Source organism: Trachymyrmex septentrionalis, unplaced genomic scaffold (genome assembly GCF_001594115.1).
Source record: "Trachymyrmex septentrionalis isolate Tsep2-gDNA-1 unplaced genomic scaffold, Tsep1.0 scaffold22, whole genome shotgun sequence".
Classification (NCBI taxonomy): domain Eukaryota; kingdom Metazoa; phylum Arthropoda; class Insecta; order Hymenoptera; family Formicidae; genus Trachymyrmex; species Trachymyrmex septentrionalis.
The window spans coordinates 6,302,208-6,324,110 of NW_017305375.1; the positions used below are offsets into that span (position 1 = coordinate 6,302,208).

At 33.8% G+C, this 21,903-nt stretch overlaps 3 protein-coding genes across 7 annotated transcripts in view; 2 read left to right on the forward strand and 1 right to left on the reverse strand.

The window, feature by feature from the left end:
- Nucleotides 1-4,400: 4,400 nt before the first annotated feature.
- On the forward strand, nucleotides 4,401-9,059 carry LOC108748382 (acyl-CoA synthetase family member 4). Of its 2 annotated transcripts, XM_018486521.1 has the most exons (10): nucleotides 4,401-4,428; nucleotides 4,565-4,820; nucleotides 4,905-5,357; nucleotides 5,450-5,823; nucleotides 5,914-6,002; nucleotides 6,351-7,255; nucleotides 7,377-7,522; nucleotides 7,590-7,753; nucleotides 7,897-8,160; nucleotides 8,219-9,059. In XM_018486521.1, exons 1-10 carry the CDS (start codon nucleotides 4,416-4,418, stop codon nucleotides 8,606-8,608), a joined length of 3,054 nt encoding a protein of 1,017 aa, XP_018342023.1. In that variant the 5' UTR covers nucleotides 4,401-4,415; the 3' UTR covers nucleotides 8,609-9,059. The 2 variants fall into 2 exon arrangements, with proteins under 2 accessions (XP_018342023.1, XP_018342024.1); XM_018486522.1 differs by lacking the exon at nucleotides 8,219-9,059 and having other exon boundaries at nucleotides 7,880-8,071.
- Nucleotides 9,060-9,190: 131 nt separating this feature from the next.
- LOC108748383 (rab GDP dissociation inhibitor beta) lies at nucleotides 9,191-17,179 on the reverse strand. The gene is made up of 5 exons (XM_018486523.1): nucleotides 16,634-17,179; nucleotides 11,613-12,026; nucleotides 11,216-11,429; nucleotides 10,966-11,148; nucleotides 9,191-10,749 (listed from the first exon to the last, which is right to left on the reverse strand). The coding sequence occupies exons 1-5, from the start codon at nucleotides 16,792-16,794 to the stop codon at nucleotides 10,393-10,395; spliced, it is 1,329 nt and encodes a 442-aa protein (XP_018342025.1). The 5' UTR covers nucleotides 16,795-17,179; the 3' UTR covers nucleotides 9,191-10,392.
- A 1,857-nt stretch (nucleotides 17,180-19,036) lies between these two features.
- The window catches only part of LOC108748354 (probable phospholipid-transporting ATPase VD), a 24,855-nt gene continuing 21,988 nt past the window's right edge, over nucleotides 19,037-21,903 (forward strand). For 2 of the 4 annotated variants that reach the window (XM_018486456.1, XM_018486459.1), the window contains exon 1: nucleotides 19,037-19,547. The gene's annotated coding sequence lies outside the window, so the exon portion shown is untranslated. The remainder of the gene's footprint in view (nucleotides 19,548-21,903) is intronic. The other 2 variants (XM_018486457.1, XM_018486458.1) reach the window with 2 other exon arrangements.

Genomic DNA, 21,903 nt, shown 5'->3' on the forward strand with positions numbered 1-21,903 from the left:
AAATTTTGACGTTCTCCCAGTCAGTCATAATTCGATGAAAGTCTGTGGTCAGTAATGACCGATCTAGTGCCACTGGAACTATTAATTTGACGGCGATGTTCTAGTATTCTCGTTTTTAGCTTTCTGCCAGTTTATCCTACATACGTCGCGTCACAATCTTTGTAACCGATTTTATAGACCACATTCCTATTTAAGTCTCTCGGGAGAACGTCTTTATGAACTTTCACAAATCTTCCAAGCTTATTCATACTGAAAAAAGCTAGTTTCATGTTCAAGTTCCTGATAATGTTCCTGAATACAAGATTGAATATACGGAAATAGGAATCAAGAAGTATTCGTTCTTGTTCCGGGGAATTCGAATATTATTTTGTGCCTTTGTGAATTAATGCTTTTAATCTTGAATTTATAGTCTCAAAAATAAATTTAGGAGGATAGTCATTCTCTAGCAGTGTGTTTATTACAAATTTAAGATTCTTGTCATGGTATCTAGGATGCGACAACCAAAAACATTCCCATTATAGTTTTATAAGACAAAGGATGTGCCGAAAAAAAGTTAAGATACCTGCCTGAAAACGTGAGTTGGTATCAATCAAATTCTAAATGATTATTATTAATGATAGTGATATCTAAAAAATTAATCAAATTTTCTCCAATTCCAGTCGTGAAATTAAATTCTAGGATGGAATGAGTCAAAAATTTTTTTTACATTTTCCACCATATCTGATGGTGCAGCCATCATAACATCGTCCACATATCTAAATAAAAAGATAAAGCAATGCCTATATTTTCCTTAAGGCTATGGTTTCTAGGTTTTATAAAACTAAATCTGCCATGATCTGAGAAAGTGAAAATCGTATAGGAGTACTAAGCTTCTGTTTATAAAAACAATTATCAAATTGAAAATAAATCGAATTTAGAATCAAATTTAAAGCTTTAATAAATTCGCCCTTTGGAATGTATTTTTCTTCTTAAATAAGTCCATCTATTTGATACACTTTTTACTGCTAAATCCAATGGAACATTTATGAAAAGAAAATTTACATCATTACAAAGAAAAATTGAAATGTATATGTTTTCTAATTTTTTAACTAACTGAAAACTATTACCTATAGTACTGAAAGGTTTAAAAATGTTACTAGAAATGTCGTATAAAAAACCTACTAGATTATATAGCGGGCTGTGAGAAGAGATTATGATTCTGAGTGGGCATTCCGGTTTATGAACTTTCGGAAGTGCACGGAAAGTAGATTTTCATCACTAATAATCAATTTTTTGTATGTCATCTTTAATATAAATTTCTTTTTCTTTCAATTCATGAACAAATCACTTAATCAATTAATTGTATTCTTCTTCGCTTTGATATAAATATCTTGGTCATTGAGATTTAGATGAATTTTTTGTGTATATATGTTTTTGTTCATGACAATCTTTGATTTGTAATGTTGCCCTTATCGACTTTCGTAAAAATCATATTCATCTTATCAAAAATAAATTTATTTTTTGTTGCTAAGAATCAATTATGTAATTTTCTAATCACTGGGTTGTCTTTCGGTACCCAAGAAGAAATTAAAAAGTTTTTTAGTAAAGGAATGATAGTGTTTCTTATGTTGAAGTGTAAATTTGGGGATATCTCTTTAAGATTGTTTTTAACAACTTCAAAAAGTGAATTTTTGTAGTCAAAAAGAGACATAGAAAAATTATCTCCTAATTGTAAAAGTAGTTGAGGACTAAAATAGCGGAGCTATCGGGAATCGAGCAACGCGGAGATAACACGCGTTATTGAAATTTACACGCAGAGAGAAATACGATATGCAAAATCTACATACACGTAGAAACATGCAAAATTCAACAACTTCGTCGTAATGCATATTCGATAATACAGGTAATAAGTCTAATATAAGTATTTTAATATCGGTAGTATATGTCAAAAATATAAAGGTAACTTTAAAGTGCTGTACTAATTGGCACTTTCCAATAGATCAAAAAATATAGATCAAACAGGTGCAAAAGCTCACTAAGCGCTCAGTGAGCGATTGTAGTACTAAATGCACCCAATGTCTCATTAAATATTTTCATAGCATTTACAATAAATATTTCATAATATATTTATAATATATATATTTATAATAAATGTTTATGATCTGTGCAATCTAAGACTACAAAAATATTGAAAATAAATTTTAGAAATATTTATGTGTGTTGTCTGGGTAAGTATTCAACATTAATTGTTCATGTAATCTTTAGTCCGAACTAAGATTGTTTTATATGTACAAAGTATAAAGCTCGTATGTAAAGCAAATTTTATTACAAGTCAACGTTAAAAGTCGGTAACAAAACTATAATTTTCCAACTTTTTTTCGTTTTTTGACATAAAGTCGACCGGTTTGGACTACATTATCGTTCATACTTTAATTATGGAGAAGAATTTTTTAATCTGTAAAGACAGTTAGAAGAATACTTGTTTGGAAAAATTGATCAACAGATTCACTTTAGGATCCCCTAAGCCCGGATCTACAATATATTTTTAAGCCTTAAGCCATAATAAGGAATGGACGAATAACAGTCGATTATTCTTCTCACATTCGGCTGTAATTGGTCAGTTTCTTATGACTTAAGACTTAAAACACCTATTGTAGATCCGGATTTAAGGACTATCCTTTTTGCTAAACAAAGTTCATCTTTCTTTCTTTTTTCTCCACGAAGAAAAACAGAGAAAAGAGATGTACCGTGCAAGAAGTTCAGCTAGAAAGAACAGACTTCTAAAAAAAAGCGGGAACAAACCGAACAAGTAGCGAGGGACATCTGTTAGTCGAGAATTATCGTAAATCAAAACTGAAGAAAGGTCACGAAAGGATCAAAAGAGAAAGTATAGTAACGCGACAAAGGAGAAAACGCGTACGTACAAATAGCGACGAGCAACGAACTAATAAACGTTTACGCCTGAAATCTGAATCGACGTTAATTCATTCTCTGCGATCAAAAAGGTATTTAATTACTCGGGGTACTCAGAGTACTACTCTCAGTTTATAAAAAAATCTTTAAAAGTATTGTAGAGAGTCCTCTTATTAAAATATTACTTTGTTTGGTCTGTATTGTCTATAACTAAATCTGTTTTTATATAGATGCCTTACATAAAGTTATAAAGCTCTGATGGCGAAATATTCGAGATTGATGTTAAAATAGCAAAGCGAATATGAAGACTATGTTGGAAAATCTCGATGAAGTTGAGAAAAAAGTTATACCATTGCCAAATGTAAATTCTGCAACACTAGAAAAGATCATGTACAAAACTGTTACTAATACAAGTTACAAATACTTGTATAATTAAAGGCAAGACACCTGAAGAAATTCGCAAAACTTTCAATATCGAGAACGACGTTACAGCTTCTGAAGAAGAACAAATGCACAAGGAGAATGAATGGTGTGAGAAATTAAAAAATCACAATTTTTTATGGTCGCGAATAACTTTGAATGTTAAATAATTATTGCGTTACTAGATGTCGAACTTAACTGGAACTCCATTACTTTAAGAAATTTTTATGTGAAAATTTTTATGAAAATGGACAAAATCCTAATTAACTATAGTCAAAATCAAATATTCCTCATGTATAATTACATACAAAATTATGCATAATTTTGTATAAACATTTTTTTTTATTTTTTTAAACTTGATTTTTTCTAAAATAAATAGTGTGAAAATTAACCTTTTAATTATTTTTGGTAATTATTTAGACCAACCCTCCTCCCCCTCACCTCAAATCATATACATATTTCATATTATGCATGTTTATACATATTTATACATATTTATACATATTTATACATATTCATGTATGAAAAATTTTTTTGTATTTTATGGGATATATTGTTTATACTTCGTTCTTAAAATTTAATAAAACCTTTGAATGTTACCGATATCCAAGGACAACATATTTTGAATCTTATTTACAAGCTTCTAGCATATGACTTTAGACAACGCTGATAATTTTAGATAATATAATATTATAAATTTATATTTAAGAACATATTATATATACGTGTGTTTAATGGTATTAAAAATAAATTTAAAAGTAATTATTTATACTTTTAATTATTTACTTTCTGTTACATCTTTCAAATCCTTAGAAAAAAAGCTAAATTTTTAAATATAAAAACTTAGTCAATATTAAAGTTACTAGTTACGATTCTTTTCTTATAACTTTCACATTTACATGCAATTTGTAAGATTACAAGTTGAGAACCATGTCTCCTAACCTCAACGTCAAAACATAACCTACAATGGGCTCAATTTAAATAAATGTTTAATATTTCCTTATTTTATTTGTATTATGTGAAAAAAAATTTTTTACTAACAATAATCGTTAGAAGAATACATTTTTTAAATGTAATGTTAATGGATACGTAAAATCTATACTATGAGTCAAACAAGTGAGTATTGATATAAGCACTATTTGTACGTAATAATTATATTTTTATTTGTGATATAAATCATTTGTTTCTAAATGTATACGAGTATTGTATTTAAACGATGTATTCATCGAGTTTCTCACGTTTTTTTTTTTAGCTAATTGTATTGAAAGATTAAAAACACAAAATGATAGAAATGGTCCACAAACTTTACACAATGAATGCAATTGGCTTTATCCTGACAAATCAGTTATAGAATATCATGATTTAGAAAACGTTAAAATTATAAGTTACAGAGAACTAAAAGCAGCAAAAGAAATAGTTTCTAATCATTTAAAACATATACTATGTCCCGAATTTATTGGTATTGACTTCGATATTTTGGAGTACTGTGTACCTTCTTTAATGCTTGGGTAAAATACCATTATTTTTATCTGATATATTTAATTAGATAATTCATTGTTCTGGATATTTATATTGAACTTATATTTTGACAGAATCCTTAATAGCGGACATGCTTTCTTCAATGTACCTACAGATCCAGCGACATATACAGAGATATTTACTTCTTTAAATGTAAAATACATTTTTACAACATCTGTAACATCCAACAGAAATATTATACATCTCTTTAATATTCATGAACAGTCGATATATTTAACAAAATTAGTAGACGTCCAAGAAAATTATAATAGAAGATGGTATCATTTTGCATATGCAATTGCCACTTCGGGATCGACTGGAACACCAAAAGTTGTCAAAGTACCCCATTCATGTATATTGCCTAATATTGTGGATTTGAAGAAAATTCTAGATATAACGAGCTCTGATAAAATAGCACAACTAACAAATTTTACTTTTGATCCTAGTATTATTGAAATTTTCTTAAATCTTTGTTATGCTGCAACTCTATTTATGGTTTCGAAAGCATTAAAGAATGAAACTGTCAGGTGGATATCTTTAAATATTAATAAATCCATGTTAATAAACAAATGCCAAAAAATAATAGAATTAACAGTAAAAAAATATAAATATGTTTTAGGCTCTTAGAAAAAATATTCCATGCTCGTGTAACAGTTCTTCAAATTACTCCATCACTTCTCTTCCATCAATGGTCTACCGAACGCTTGAAAACAACAATTTTGGACAAAGATTCTAAGCTAAGAATTCTTCTTTTGGGTGGAGAATCGTTTCCTAGCATGAAATTACTTTCAGAAGCTAGTCATCCACGAAATACAACACGATTGTTTAATATTTATGGTATAACCGAAGTATCATGTTGGTCTAGTATTAATGAAATTGTCAAAAACAATGTAGATGAGCCTTGTTTAGGTGAACCTTTATCAGAAACTATATTTCAAATCAGAAATGAAGATAATGAAATAGCAATTAGAGGCAATGGCACTCTTTATATTGGTTAGTTTTGAACATTATAAATGTGTGTGAAATATTTTTTATAAAACTGATTTTCATATAAACTATTATTTCACACGTTTTTCAATATAGGAAGTACCACTAGAATTTGCATTGTTGGAAATGAATCTGAAGAAGATCTGAATAAACCAGTTTTTCGCGATACTGGTGACGTTGTTTCCGTAAGTTTTGTTAGTAAATTATTTAGAGATTAATTCTATGGATCAATTCTAAGCAGAATCAAGCCCGTAATTTGTTCTCATAAGACATATAAGAATTTATGATTGAGATTTTATAATTTTATACTGTAAGATGTACGATCATTTGTAAATATCTAATGATTTTTTTAATAAACTATCTGTAAAGATACTGCATACAGTTATAAACACTTGTAAGTTCTTACAAGTGTTACGAGAATATATTACGATTTTGCTTAGAATTTAGATATTAGTTTCATAATTTAATTTGTCCAAGATTGTTTTCAATAATAAAGATGAGTCTATTCATCTTTGTTATTTCTGATTTTCTAGGTAGATGATCAACGTAGAATATTTTATAGAGGAAGACGAAATAATATTGTAAAAAGATTTGGAAACAAGATGAACTTACAAGAGCTTGAGAGAGTTACGACGGAATTAAGTTTTGTACGAAATTGTGTTGCATTTTGGGACGTAGAGCGTCACAAATTATATCTATGTTTATCCATTACAGACACAAAAAAAGAATTTTCTAAATTGAGAGACGATATAATATCGCATTTAAAGTTATTACCTGCTATCTATAAGCCTGACAAGATAATCATAGTAGAACGCTTTAATTTTACTACTAGTGGAAAGATTTGCCAGACATCATTGAGAGAAATATGTAGGAATTCTGAAATAGAAATTGATAGTGTAAATAACTTATACATTAATGAAATATTTGAAAACTTGTGGAACAATCACATAAAATCCAGAGACGCTGGCTTTTTAATGTCAGGAGGTACATCAATAGCAGCGCTTCAAATCTCAAGCGCTGTCACTCAAGCCTTTAATATAGAATTTCCTGAATTAATTGGAATGTTGTTGAAAGATTTTACATTCGACCAGTGCATCAGTTACATCAGGAGTATTTTAATTAGTCGAGACTGCGACAAAGCTGTTATTGGTTCCATCGATATGTCTGTTAATGATAAGATATTTAATAAAGATACTAAGAAGATACTTAATACAGAAGAGTATGTAATAAAACAATCGCAAAAGAATTTTCCACTAGTATCAAATGAGAAGCATTCTTATCGTTGGTATAAATGCAGGGGGAAAACTTATAATGATACATTAAAAAAAGAAGAAAATATCAAATCCCTTTTAAAAAATATATCAAACATTGAGATATTAAAAACTTACAATTTGCAGAAATGCGTCGATGCCTCACCAACTATATATCGTTATTCCGTGTAAGAATGATTTTAAAGAAAATTATTTTTTAATAAAATATACAAAGATAATTCTTTATCAATATTTCAGGAAGTGAAATCCAAAATAATGTTAATATAAAACTATCATTAATTTTTTTAGAACAGAACTGTACGCTACAGTTGCTTCACATTCCGGCATTATATGTACTGTTAATTTGTTAAAAACCGATGTGTCATATGAAATAAAACTACCAAACAGAATAGAAGCCTCTGTTTTAATTCTAGCTGATTTTCGTGGAATTGTAGGTAAGCCCCATATTGATATTGCAATTTAATTATTAATATTTAGCAAATTATATGTTTTTAATTGCAGGCTGTTACGATGGATACATTTATTGTATCCATTTAAAAACTGGTGATATAATTTGGAAGTTCCAAACACAGGACATGGTTAAATGCACGGCGATAATGTGTACACAAGGGAACAAGATATTTGTGGGGTCTTATGACTTTAATATATATTGTCTCTCGACGGAGGTAGGCGACGTTTTTAAATCAAGTACTATTACGATATTACTACATCTCGATATCATTAACAATAAATTAATTAAAATTATACGATAAATAATGTGTGCTTTACTAAGTAAAATATAAAGCATCAAGAGACAAATCATTTACAGGATGGTATTCAAATTTGGAAAACTAAAGCGAGTCAAGGTGGAATTTGTGCTACCGGTTGTTTGCATCAACAATCGACTTCGGTTCTATTCGGAACATTAGATGGCTCATGCTTGGCTTTACATCAATCTTCAGGACGGATTATATGGAAACGTAAATTGCAGAATCCGATATTTGTTGCGCCTGTTGTGCTTCGGACTGGATACGCTTTATTTTGTTCTGTAGATGGAACCCTGTATTGTTTCGATATCGAAACCGATTGTCAGGTAAATGTACATCTTTCTTTTGTTGCTCGACGTGTTCTATCGATTTTTATTATTGTAGATGTGGCGGTATGCGATATATGGCAATGTATTTTCGTACCCTGTGATATGGACTCCCAATTTTACGAGTGATGAGCACATCATATTAGCTAGTCATAATAAAAATCTATATTGTCTCGAAATGCCACAAAGAATAATTGAAGAAAATGAGCCAAAATTGAAATATACATTACAACTGCAATCACCGATTTTTGCGACTACTTGGTGCGAAGATGGATATATGTTTGTAGCATGTACAGACGGCATCTTTAAAGTATTTGATCTTCTAGAAGGCAAATTGTTAGCGACCAAGCAACTTCCCGGCGAAACATTTTCTTCGCCAATTGTTCATAACGATCTTGCAGTCTTGGGATGTAGAGACAATCATTTATATGTTTTGAAACTTAGTTAAATATGATATAATATATGGAAATGCGCACTGAATGTGACTATTCATATTAGATTCCTCGCATCCTTCGATGTTTAAAAAGAGATTAGTCGGAATTGCAAAGGTACACGGTTAATACAATATTGTTTATTCCATTCAGCTCTCGTGTTACAAGTTGATGGATAATGACGTATCTGTTGCAGTTGAGACAAGTGTCCACATTATCTGAGTATACCAGTTTCCCACCAGATTTTCTTATGTAATGTGAAATTGCGTGTGCCCGTCGTAACCCATGCGAGAGTGCAAACAAAACGTGAATCTAGAAAAACGGTTTCTTCTCCGACACACATATCGTTAATGAATTGATCGATGTACATGTTCGCGCTCACTTGTCCTTTCCTTATCAGGTAACGATACAATGATTTATAATGCAAATGAAGTAGTCCGGATCTCAAGCTCACACGAAACAACAATATTTCAACGACTCCATTTTCTCATATTTATATATATATGTATACATATACTTTTTTGTAATATATAATATATATACTATATAGATCTATAATATATCTATAATGAAATGCTTGGCCGCTCCGGATATTCTTTGTTTTAATATTTCGGTATCGACCTTCGTTCGTTCTTTTTTTTTCATTTTTTTCTCCCCATTTACCATAAATTTTGTCTCAAGCGTACATGAGCATGCGACTTCTCTATTCCTAATTTTGTTTCTGAACGTACGTTGAAGTTGAAGATGTCTAATCGTGCTATCGATAGTTACGATTTGTTTCCTAAACGAGCGTTTCTTTAATGAGAAAAACGGATATGGAAGATGAAACATAGTTACAATCATATACGCGAATATACATCGAATAACGCATTATATATTGCTACTCCTATTTTTGCTACACGATTAATAAGCAAGGGAAAGTCAATGAATACCTATGCCTGTCATTTAGCAATTCGTATAAAACTATATTATTGTTCGATTATTTTGTTCGAAACTATAAATGCAACTTAGACAACCTAAAATTAACATCCAAATATAGATAAACTTTTCCACAACAACCGAGACTTGTCAGAAATATTTCTATATCTAGAAATTACCGGTGCTAATCTAAACAGAGATATGAGATTTACATTGTAAAGTTCAATTATTAGTTAACAATATATTGCAGCCTTTGTAGCAATATTATCATGTTGTTACAATACCTGTAGTTTTTCTGTACAATTTAATCTGCCGATAAACGTTTCACTTATTTCGATATATTAAAATATGGTACATAAGTATTGTATACACGTTATAACGGACGTTTTAATATCTTTATTTGCCTTTTTTTATTCTCTTTCGAATGTATATTGGCAGATTGGATTCATGTTTCGTGTAAAATATAAATTTAATTGAATCTAACCTTATATAATTCGGTGTTCGAAATCGTAGAAATAGAGTCCGAGAATTCTTTTCCGTGTGAGTGTGGAAAATTCATGCGCTTCGGATAGGACTGTGTCGGAACAGCAGAACGAGATTAGGAAGGTAGTGAAACGGAGAGAGAAATTTGATAGAGAGAATTTAGTCAACTTTTTTGTTTCCGTTTTTCATCCTCTATCAAAAAGAATCTACATAATTAGGCACAGGTCTGCTCGCAGCGTGACTTGTTCCATGATATCTGCCTTGAGACACTGTCGCATGCCGACGCAGTCGGCAATCGTCGAGTGATGTTTCCTTTTTACTCGAATACGCAAATACACTGGGCGCTTTGATTTCCCCATAATGTCGTGTGTACATGCTCGCGCGCATTCCATAATTACGGTTACTGATCCTCGTCGCCGAGTTCTTGCTTGACCTTGTTAAAATCAAACTCCTCACCGGTGGCGCGCTTGAATATGTCGAGCACGTCTAAGCAGGTAGTCTCAAAGTGTGTGGTAGCATCATAGCTGGTGGATATAAATATTTGGCTGTTGAGACCATCGTCCACCGGCACCATGTAGTCGGAGATGCTAATAAATTTCTGCTTAACCGGACCGAGCAAGTCCAGACCAGGCTTAATCTCAACTTCAGGATTCTTCGTCTCCACCGTGGTCGAAACCATGGCAATGAACCAGCCCTTTGCTGCAACTTGATGAGTGTGCGACACGAGAGACACATATATGTCAGAATTACGACCGACCTAAGGAAAGAAGTATTTGATTAAAAATATATGCAGAACAAAGCTTACAAATATTATATTAACAAATTTATATCTATATGCGCGAATAAATGATTTAAAGATTTTGTTAGATCTTAATTGAGAAAGATTTTTAGAATATTAAAGTTAAAGAAGAAACTGCAAAAGAGTTCAAATAATATAATTTTATATACACGCGAGATAAAATTTATCAATTACCTGCTTCTGAGGAATGATAATTTGTGTGGATAATGCGTCAGCTGTGCTAGGTATAGGATGATCCATTAAGCATATGCATCTTATCACTTGACCGACCTTCTTCACGCGATCAGATACGTATGTAGGATCACAAAAAACTTGTTTGCATTGAGCTACCTCATCGCCGGAACGGACGCCGACCACCTGTGTGAAACAACAATTAATTTTCAATGACTGAGTGCAAAGCTATGGTAAACGCAAAAGTTGCAACCTTGCCATCCTTGATAACGATTTCGTCAATCGGTTTGTCCAGCATGTATGTGCCACCATAAATAGCGCTAAGACGAGCGAATCCCTGAGGAAGTTCACCCAGACCATACATCGGATAGAGATATGGTGATTTTCCGTACCGCGCTAAACTGTCACTGTATAGTTTAATCCTTCTGATAGTGGTTATCGCAGTTTGGCCTATATAGTCGTCATCCCTAATTAAAACACAGATATTATTACTCTTTAAAAATGAATGTATAAATATTTGGCAAATATATATATTTCTATATAAAACACACTTTAAAATAATGAAAAAAAAACGATATCATTTGTTTCATGAATTCTTTTAATTTTCACAAAACATTCGCTCTACGAAGTCAACATTTGTCAATTATTACCTGTATAATGCTAACGCGTGTCCAGTAAAGTCCTGCGTATTCTTATCAAGACTAAACTTGCTATACAGTGCACTCATACTGTTACTGAAGGGGTCAAAACCATCCCACGTCTTAGGATCGTCCTCCTGCATGTTCTGCACCCACATAAGGAAGCTGCGGAACCGCCGTTTCTCGAACAGACCCATCAAGTCGCTAGACAAGGCCTCCTGCTGGTCGATTGGTACCTTTGAGATCTTGCCCGACTTGTATACATACGAGCCCTCCACTGACTTGAACTCCAAGTAACGCGTCACTCCCGTATGAATGAGTAGCTTCACGAGAAGACCATTTGCCATCAAGAATTTGGGTATCAAGTCAACATTCCAATCCCGACCGCGGCCATAGCTCTCGTCCGGCGATGGAGCCTTGAATTTACTAAACAACGTAATACAGGATAATTAAAAGCGGATATCTACGATAATTAATCTATACAAATGTATGTACTACAGCCTTTTAAAAGTATTGGCAACAAAGATAACGTGAAATTAGGTACAATTATATTTAATTAAAGTAATAGCTTTTTAAAATAAATTAAGGATGTTAAATGTCTTTCCTCGTTTTTTAATTTTCTTATGGAATATATCATGGAAGAAATTTTGAATGATAGAATCAAATCAAGAAAATATATATGTAGAAAAATAAAACTACGAAGACCAGTTAGTCAATGATTTCCATCATTCGTAATTAAAAGATTTGAGTCGGACTTCCGCTTCCGTAGTCTTTATCTGCGATCAGAAACCGCGACTGTGAATTATCAGAGAAAATTATTTTTATACGAGGTTGCTGCGACACGAGGTGTTATATTATTTACGAATCTGCAATCGTCGCATACGTTGAAAATTCGTTCGTAAATAACAATTGAGCAATATTGCGAACGCGATGTGACTCCAAGGACAATAATTTATTGACAGTGATAGACAAATTACCATGTGCGACATATAATTTATTGAGAGTTTGTGTTAATCGCTTTTCGTTATTGACTTCTTTGTCGCAATGACGTAAGGTGCGACACCGTAGAAACATTTCTACGTAAATACGTTCTACAGTTCATCCGACTATTCTTTACGATCATCCATATCGATTAGTTTTATTTTCGTCTTAGATTCATCTTGACCCTCATTTAAATTTCATCGTTCTTAACACGCGAAATGACCATTGCGCAACAACAGTGATTTATTCGCATCTTAATTACTTCTTTTACTTATACGGATTTATTGGATTCACATTCGCAGTTGTGAGACAACCGTAGATAGACGAAAGGTCCACCAGAACTAGCGTGTCGCGGCATTCAACGTGCATTTCTCGCATTTTTTTTACACGAGGCACGTAATTACGTACAATCTTTAGAACGGCCGTCGTTCCGCTTTCCATCTACATACAGATGAGTAGTAAAGTTCTTTTCCTCGACAGACTTTCATGTTCACGCGATGCCGAGGATGTACGAGGGAACATAACGGGCGGTATCAAGTTGTCGGCAACAGGATATCCGTGCTTTTCAGGTGACGTCGCACCTCTTCAACAGAATACAGACCCTAGACAGCAGCGAAAGGACAGAAAGTAGAGGAAAGTCGAGAAGTACAAGACCTTAATCGCGAACTTTTGACATCGCGCTTTTTTTTATGCGATTACCATGCGGTCAAGAGAGTGCTGCGATGAAATCAGAGGAACGTGAAAAACAACGTAAAACAGTGTTATCTTAAGCATTATCTCTTTCCTCTCTTATCCATTGCGTCGAATAGCGTTTTCGTTTAGCTCAGAATGTCCAGCTTCCACTGTAACGTCAAGAAAATTCTATAAATAAATAAATAAAAATTAGAATTAGTGAATATTCAATAAAATTGCTAATTATCTAAATGAATATTTAACATAACAATATTTTTTCTCTATGTTATAGAAATATTTAACTTAAAGTATATTTAAGCCTCTTGAACAGTCATCACAGCCATATTGAATCGTGACATCAGAAGTGACAAATGACACATTAATTTTTATTATATGTCATTTATACAGACAATTTAGATAAAACAAAATAATGAGATTATTTTAAAACATTTGTAAAAATGGACGAAAAACTAACTTATCCCCTCTGACAGTCAGTGAATAATCATAAAATAATAATTATAAAAAGCACATAAAGTATTTTTATTTAATGCGTACGCGTAGCTTATTTTCACTTACATGTGCCTTTTATCACTTTTTACGATTATTTATTGACTATTAGGGAGAATAAGCACAGTTTTCGTCCATTTTTTCAAATGTTTTAAAGCAATCTCATCATTTTGTTTTTTTATCTAAATTATTTTTATTTATAAATGACACGTAATAAAAATTGACGTATCATTTCTCGTTTCTGACATCATGATTCAATATGGATGTATTGACTACTCAGGAGGTTTAAAAAGCAATGGTTTCCACTATGAAATTCAGACTTAAAGGATCAATGCGATAGAAGCTGGATATTCAGCGTAATACGGAAATCTCGCGGAAGAAATTGTACATGTAATAGGAGAAGAAAAGAGAAAGTAATTGCGGTGGTGATTTGAAATTCGATCGTATTTCCTGCGTAATTATTGCCGTAACGCGATAAATGCGAGAACAGTATTTCGCATAAAGTCGTTGAGAATTATAGAAAAATTGCCTCTCGTACGATAAGCAATAAATTGACACGTGACACGTGTGGATATCTTATATCTTTGTATATATGGGTTGAAATGTAATGTATATATGTACGTTGAAGTGTAATCGACGAATATCATGTCGGTTTTTGTACATTACATTGTCGCCTATCTCGGGTATTTTCAATAATCAAGGATATTGACAAGGGCGAAATCAATACATTCGCGTTACATGCATCGTTGAAAAACGCAAATAATTTACAAAACTGTAAAATAATAACAGAAACAAATAAAAGTTGCGAAAGAAAACAAATAAGGATAAACAAAAAGTATGAAAGTTTGAAGGAAAGGTGAAAAGAGCAAGAGCAAAACTAGAGATAAAAATAAACGTAATTGCAAAGAAGTATATATATTAAATAAAAACTTAACTGTTCGAAAATAGAGATATAAAATCGATCTAATTAATAAAATTTCCTTCTTTTGTTGTAATAATTTTAATTCATACTTTGCTTTTAAATATTCTCTACAACAATATCAATATAAATTTTTATTGCAAAGAAGTAATGAAAAATATTCTCCTTTTTATACTTAAAGCAAAATCAAAATGTATGTTGTTCAGAGAGGAGGGAAAGATTAAGAGATTTACAGAGAGTACAGTTAAGAAGCGCCAGTGCGGAATATCGCAGTGAATCAAATTATCGAAATAGAGAATGATGTCTCAGAACCGTAAGCGAAATTACGACAACGAAAGTCGCTGAGAAAAATTTAGAATTTAACGCGGAGTCAAATTATTAAACGGCAGCTCCGCTAACGATTTCGCAATGTTCGATCGAGCGGTTCTTTCGGAGGGGAGGGCGGTACTCTTTTTTTTCTCCCCTCCTGTCTACACTCGAGTATAATCATTGCGAAGGCCGATAGTACCGAACTTTCCGCTCTTCATTCGAGTAATCAGTAGTAATGACCGGAATTCATAATTAGCGTTGAACGTCTTCGGAGCTAAACGCGGAGTTGTTAGTTTCGTTTCCGCTCCAAAATTCCAACACTATATAAATAAATAAATCCGTAGTTTAGTTTTTCCACTCCAGATCTCTTATAGATCCCCAAGGTATGTTCTAAGGACGTGTAGAGAATTTTCCTGGAAACATTTTAAAAACGTTCCCAGAACGTCGAATAATGTATTCTGTGTGGGCTTTAGCCTATTTTGTATTTTCGCACATTTTGTTTTATTCCAAATACAGAAAACGAAAATAAAGTCAACCTTCATCTTGTCCTTCACAGCTGAAGTTTTTGTATTCTTTCCATCCCTTCTTCTCTAACGTCCAATTAAGATTATGGCACACAAAAGACATAAGATTAAGGCGTAGGCAAGCAATAAGTAAATTGGTCAACACAGTAAAAAGCATTAGACTTTAATAATAACGTAAGCAACAGCAAATGTTGATGTGCTTATGTTATTTAACACAATTATAAACAAAGGGAAAAAGGTCAAATTTGAATCTGTATGATTGTTACACTTCAATTTTAAGCTGCTTACGTTCTTTCTGTGTATCATAGTCTTTAGTCTGCTTCGAGAAAGTTTGTAGAAAGTGTAATGCAATGCAATACGCAGAGAACAGAGAGATCGACTAATCTCGCCGACGTCAGAATGAGAATTTATTTCGTGGATAATCACTGCGCAGAATGCGAGTCGCACGAGATTCGTAAACAGTTGCGTCGTAATCCTCTCTTACTGTGTAGAATTTCGTGCAGAAATAAAACCGTGGACGTTAACCGAGAGGGCTGGCGTCCCGACGCTGAAAAGGGTTAATCATGGAGAGGACGAAAATCCAAAAGCGCGACCGCGTTCAGACGATTCGCGCGCGGCGGCGAGAATGCGGGCTCGAGAATCGATACGCTTCCCCCTCACCCGTATGCGGCGCAGTAAGGACGATACGGTACGTTCCCACTTCCCCAGCGGGAATGTTCTTCCTTCGCCCGCTCCTTGCTTCTCTCCTCTTCCATCCTCCGTTTTTCGTTTCCTGCATACCTATTAGCAAGGTTTCGATCGTGGAAGGAAAGGAGATCGATATCCGCGATCGCATTGTATCACGTCACTCCAGCTGTCGACGACGACAGTTCTCGACTGGGGGAGGGAGGGGGGGAAGGAAGAAGGAAGAAGGGAGAGAGAACGAGGGGCGGGTTCATGTAACGTAAACGTCCGGAGACATGGTCAGATATTGTCAAATTGCTCGAAGAATCACGTATAATTCGATACTTTCCCTCAAATGGTCGTTCTCTGGATTTTCGTCCTTTCGAAAGGATAAAAGAGGAAAAATAAAGGGTCGGGCCGAAGTGCGAAGTCGAGGAAGACGATCGACGAGTACCCACCTGAACAGATCCTCGAGGGGCGTGATGGAGGCCGACTCGCCGCCGTAGTACTTGTTGCGGTCGATGTGCAGCACCCGTTTGCCGCTGACGGAGAGCATGCCCGAGAGGATGCATTCCTTCAGGCCGGTGCCGAGGACAATCGCGTCGTATTCCTCATTCATGTTCGCGCCGGGCGAAATACGGATCGAGGGAAGCGGAAGAGAAAAGCGGTGGTCCGAGACTTGCGAATTATCGCGCTACTTCAACGCCGAGTATACCGCTCGCGAGCTCTCTCGCGTTTCTCTGCCTCACGGTAGTCACGGAACGAAGACTCCTCTCTCTCTCTCTCTCGTTCTTTCTCGCCTGCCGCGTGTCTCACGACGTCGCGCGATCGAAAAAACGCTACCTGTCGCAATTGCTACGTGACACGATACTGCACGGCACAGCACGACACGGCACGGCACGGCACGGCACGACACGGCGTGGCGCGGAACGGAAGGAAGACCAGCTCTTTCGCTCGCTTTGCTCTGTCGACGATGACAGCAGCGACGACGGCGACGACGACGGCAGTAGTCGAATAGCGGCCAGTAGCGACTAACTAGCGGCGGCGGTGGGTGACGTCCAACTTTCCCCTAGGCCCGCGTATCACGCCGTCGGCGTGTTGCGAAGCGGCTTTAAAGTAAGGTGACCCACACACACACACCCATCCACACACACACACACACACACACACACACACACAAAATCGTCCAAAATTAAGAACAGTCCAATATTTTATCCCAAATTAATGACATGATTACGAATTTTCCCTTTAAATGTTAAAACAATAAATTTGAAATAATAAGTGAAAAAATAATAAATGTAAAATTTATAACGTAAATTTATAAATACAATAATTTTTAATGTGATTTTTAAAGAATATGATTTTTTGACTCAAAAACCTAGATATTTGTTCTGATCTCATGTGATGTTCTTGTATATTAAGTGTTACTATAGTCAACATTTACAAATATATAATAAAATATTGTTCGTGTATTTTGTAACAAAAAATGATTATCTATTAAAATTTCACACTACAATTAATATTGATTTTTTTAATAGCCTGTTTTTTTTCTTAAAGATTGGTTATCTTACTTTAAAGAGAAGCGAATTCTTATTTTATGCGCATATAGATTCATCATTTAATCATACGTGCGATAAGGGATTAATTACGATGACTTTCTTGTTTTGAAACAGATGAAAATTATAAATGTAAACAAATTAATTACAGATGTTGATCAACAAAATGATAAATATTTCAATAAATTCACTTTTGTAATTTTTATCTCAAGATACACATAATAAATTTCGACTCGTATTACAAGTTGAAAAAGAGAATCACATAAGAGCATACGAGAAGCAAACGAGAATGGATTGAAATGAATTGAAATGGATTCAGATTTTCAGAAATATTAATTCACGAATGTTAAAATGAATTTTTTTCAGTCTTGAATGCATTTTTATTCATTTATAGGAATTGCATGGAACATATCTCTATACCTTTCAATCTAAAAATAATATTAGCTTTTTCTGTGCGTTATGAATACTGTTCAATTCAAAATTTTGAATAGGAAATGCAGTTTTTCAATCCAGTTTCGCATCCTGAATCTAATTGAATCCAATTGAATCCAATTAAAATTAAAAAAAAGTATTCGCGATTTAAAATACGCATTCGGATAGAAAAAAAATTTCAATCCATTTTAATCTATTTTTGTTTGCTGGGTAGAACTGAGCATTTCTGAGCATTAGTTGTGAACTCCGCAATCAAGCTATCAAGATAACGAAATATATTTCTCGGTTTATAATGCGAAAAGGTGGGATAGAAAGAAAAGGTTTATGATCTTATCATGTGAAGATTTACGATGCTTATCTCTTACATTGGTATTATATGTATATAGCGGATTGTTAATTTATTTAATCGTACAGTAATTATTTTTTTCAAAGCAAACATGCATTGTATGCTAATTGTATTATAATTGTATTTTTTATTTACCAATATTTATTTATCAGTGATAAAAATACATCTAGAAATTTTATATATTGACAAAACCGTGGGTTTACGATTAAAAAAAATTATTTACGAAAAGAGACGTAGAATTTTCTAATCTAATGATAAAATATAAATTAATTAGTATTATGTGTAGTATTATAATTTTTAATTATCGAAACAAACGATTGATGTTTCTCGAGACAACAAAAGGCAGATTGCTCGTCGATTTCAACCAATTACGGTTTCGAACTGACTGTCGCTTTTGTAGAACGCGGCTTGCGTCTTATAGTAACATTTCGTGTTTATATCACTCCTAGGAACTTGTCGTCTGTCATATTTCTTATTACGCGATCTCGCGTCACCAGATGTCGTCGATTTCGCAGCAGCCAGCATGTTGATCAGTATAAAACGTCAGTAGTCAGTACGTTCACGACGATAGAGTGGAGTGGGTGTCTCGTCGGGTCATCGGGGCCATCGAGCGTATCGGAGCAACGTCTGGCAACGCGTTCGCGCTTATCAATCGCGGTGAATCGGCCGCGATAACGCGCTTGCGAAACATCGAGGTGAGTCCGTTGATGCGCGAATTTTGAAAGCGATCGGAAACAAAAAAAAAAAGAAAAAAAATAATCCGCACTGCTCTCGCGCGTATACGCGCGTACCTGACCTGATGCGCTCGCAGATCTTAGCTCCGCGGAGAGGAGATCACGGATCATACGTCAGATCGATTTTTGCACCAGGTGTTTATCATACGTGATTCATCCTCCTCGCCGCGGACTTTCTTTCCCGAAACGCGCGCACGGGAAAATGTAAGCTTCGAGAAAACGTGTCCTCCCTCCGACGAATTCGAGACGAGTCCGCCATCCGCTTTCAACGGGGCCACGTGGACCACGTCGAGAAGGAAAAAATGTGAGCTCTCTCTCTCTCTCTCTCTCTCTCTCCCTCTCTTCCTCTTTCTTTCCTTTCGACCCTTCCGAGTATTAGGCGCCTGAACGCAAACGCGAGGGAAACCTTTTTCCTCGTTCCCTCCATAAAAATTCTTCAGAGAAAGTCTGCCACGTTATAGAATCATCGGTTTTCAACTATTTTTCCTGGGATTTATCGCGCGATTTTGCCACCAAAGTGAGAATTCGAACAGGTGGATTTACTCTGGTTTTGAAAAAAATTGTGAGAATAGTCCCATGCGGTGTATATGCAAGTATATATACGAAAAGGACGGTTTTACTCATGTATTTATCAAAACTTAGATATAGATCTGAAAGTAATTTTGTTGAATTATATCGAAATAGTTATGTAAGGATCTAAATAAACAATTAAATTATTGTTATTATAATTATAATGTATTATTCATTGTCTCTTTCCAATTCTAGAATTGAAAAGAAATGAGAAACAAGTTATCTCGGTTAAGAGTTAACCGTGAGTTGTGGAACTAGGCCTTAAACTAATTGCTAGAATGATATATTATAATAACAATGACAATAATTTAATTGTTATCATTTAGATCCTTACATAATTATTTCGATAATTCAACAAAATAATTTTCAGACCTAGCAAAATATCGAGCTAAGTTTTTATAATATTTCAACCAAATCGTTCTTTCCGTGCATAAAAAGCAAAGTTGTAAAGTTTTTAGTGAGAATAATATGATTAATTAGAGTATTATATGCCAAACAATTAGATTTTGTAATGAACAAACAAGAATATGTTGAGGAAGACTACCGAAGCGATTTTTGAGCCTCATTTCGTTCCCTTTAAATTTCGTAGCATTTATTACATTTGGGATGAATCAGTTGCGATGCGACTGAAAATAAATGCGGTAGGGAAAAGCTTACAGTTTGCAACGTCGTAAAGTAACGGTTAATTCGCCTGAATGCAATCGCGTAAAATTGCCTCTCAGCTCTCAGCAAGAAGACATTCTTTCACGTAAATTGTCTCTCGACCCATGATTAGGTATGATTCTATGTATTACGCATATAATTAATCCTCAAAAATATTTTTCGACAATTTTGTAACTCTCTATGCAATTTAAACGTACGTATAATACGACGTAACATTATTCACAGTATGATTAAGACGGAAGACTGTCGTGTAACAAGAAACTATCATGTAATAATCGTATATTAAGAAAAATGCAATAAAACAATATATGATGTAATAAAAAAACGTCACGCAATATAAAAATGATACAGATTATTTTCCTTATTGCCATTGGAGGATGTTCGTTTAGTTTTTGCACCTTTTATTTCACGATATGCTTTTTGCTTCACGTAAAATTGTCAATTTTATTATTTCTCAAAATACTTTACGATTTATTTCGCTGACGGGATACGATTCCGCGTGTAATGTTACACGACTTCGGTCGAAAAAAAATCGATCCTGTAATGGAATTCCAGCAAATTTTCCAGCGATGACGAAAACGTCGCTTTATTATTTATTCGCGTTGTACAGCTAGATACGTACATATTATACATGCGTTTCGATGATTCGGTTAATGATCGAGCGCTTATCACACGCGCTCGCTATCAGTCACCTGATTGAAATGAGTGTCAAAAATTGCGATGTTACTTAAACTGTATTGAACATTTATGCTTATCTTTAGCTCTAAATGGACTCATTCGAGATTAATCCGTAACAGGAACACATATTTTTTGTGAAACGCTAAGAAACATATGCACGGAAAGGACAATTTTGCTAAAGTATCTAAAAATTCAGACACAAATTTCAGAATAAATTTATTGAGCTATCAAAGTAATGGCGATAATTATGTATGACGTTTAGGTTGATTACTAGAACGTTAAAACTTTTTGCAGCATTGCTCATCATGCTTGACATTTCTAGATAATTATTTTAATGATCTAACAAAATTATATTCAGGTCTATATCTAGCTAAATTTTTAGATACATCAGCAAAATCGTTCTTTCCGTTTTAGGAGTCTTAAAGTATTTGTTATTCGAAATTTCAATTAGTATAAAAAATTATAATACTTGAATTTAGCATAAATACAGTACAATAATTAGTCTATATGAATAGAACAATGGTGTGAAAAATAAGATTGTGTGAAATGATTCCTTACAACTCATTAAAAATCATTATTTAAAAATTAGGGGAATGTCCGAGGGTCTATCTCTAAGATCCACATAAGTTACGGATTAATAAAGTACAAAGTAAGAACTATAGGTTTGGTCTAAACTTAATGAGAGGATATTAGTTCAGATTCAAACTTCTCAAAAGTCATTAGTTTTTATTTAGGCAATCCGAATGTGT

Excerpts from the sequence above, each read along its gene's own strand:
- LOC108748382 (XM_018486521.1), top strand. Across the intron at positions 6,003-6,350 it reads ATACTGGTGACGTTGTTTCC|GTAGATGATCAACGTAGAAT; the intron begins GTAAGTTTTGTT and ends CTGATTTTCTAG. Across the intron at positions 7,523-7,589 it reads TGATTTTCGTGGAATTGTAG|GCTGTTACGATGGATACATT; the intron begins GTAAGCCCCATA and ends TTTTAATTGCAG.
- LOC108748383 (XM_018486523.1), bottom strand. The coding sequence starts at position 16,794 with ATGAATGAGGAATACGACGCGATTGTCCTCGGCACCGGCCTGAAGGAA. Across the intron at positions 11,149-11,215 it reads TCGTTATCAAGGATGGCAAG|GTGGTCGGCGTCCGTTCCGG; the intron begins GTTGCAACTTTT and ends TGTTTCACACAG. Across the intron at positions 10,750-10,965 it reads TTATCATTCCTCAGAAGCAG|GTCGGTCGTAATTCTGACAT; the intron begins GTAATTGATAAA and ends TTCTTTCCTTAG.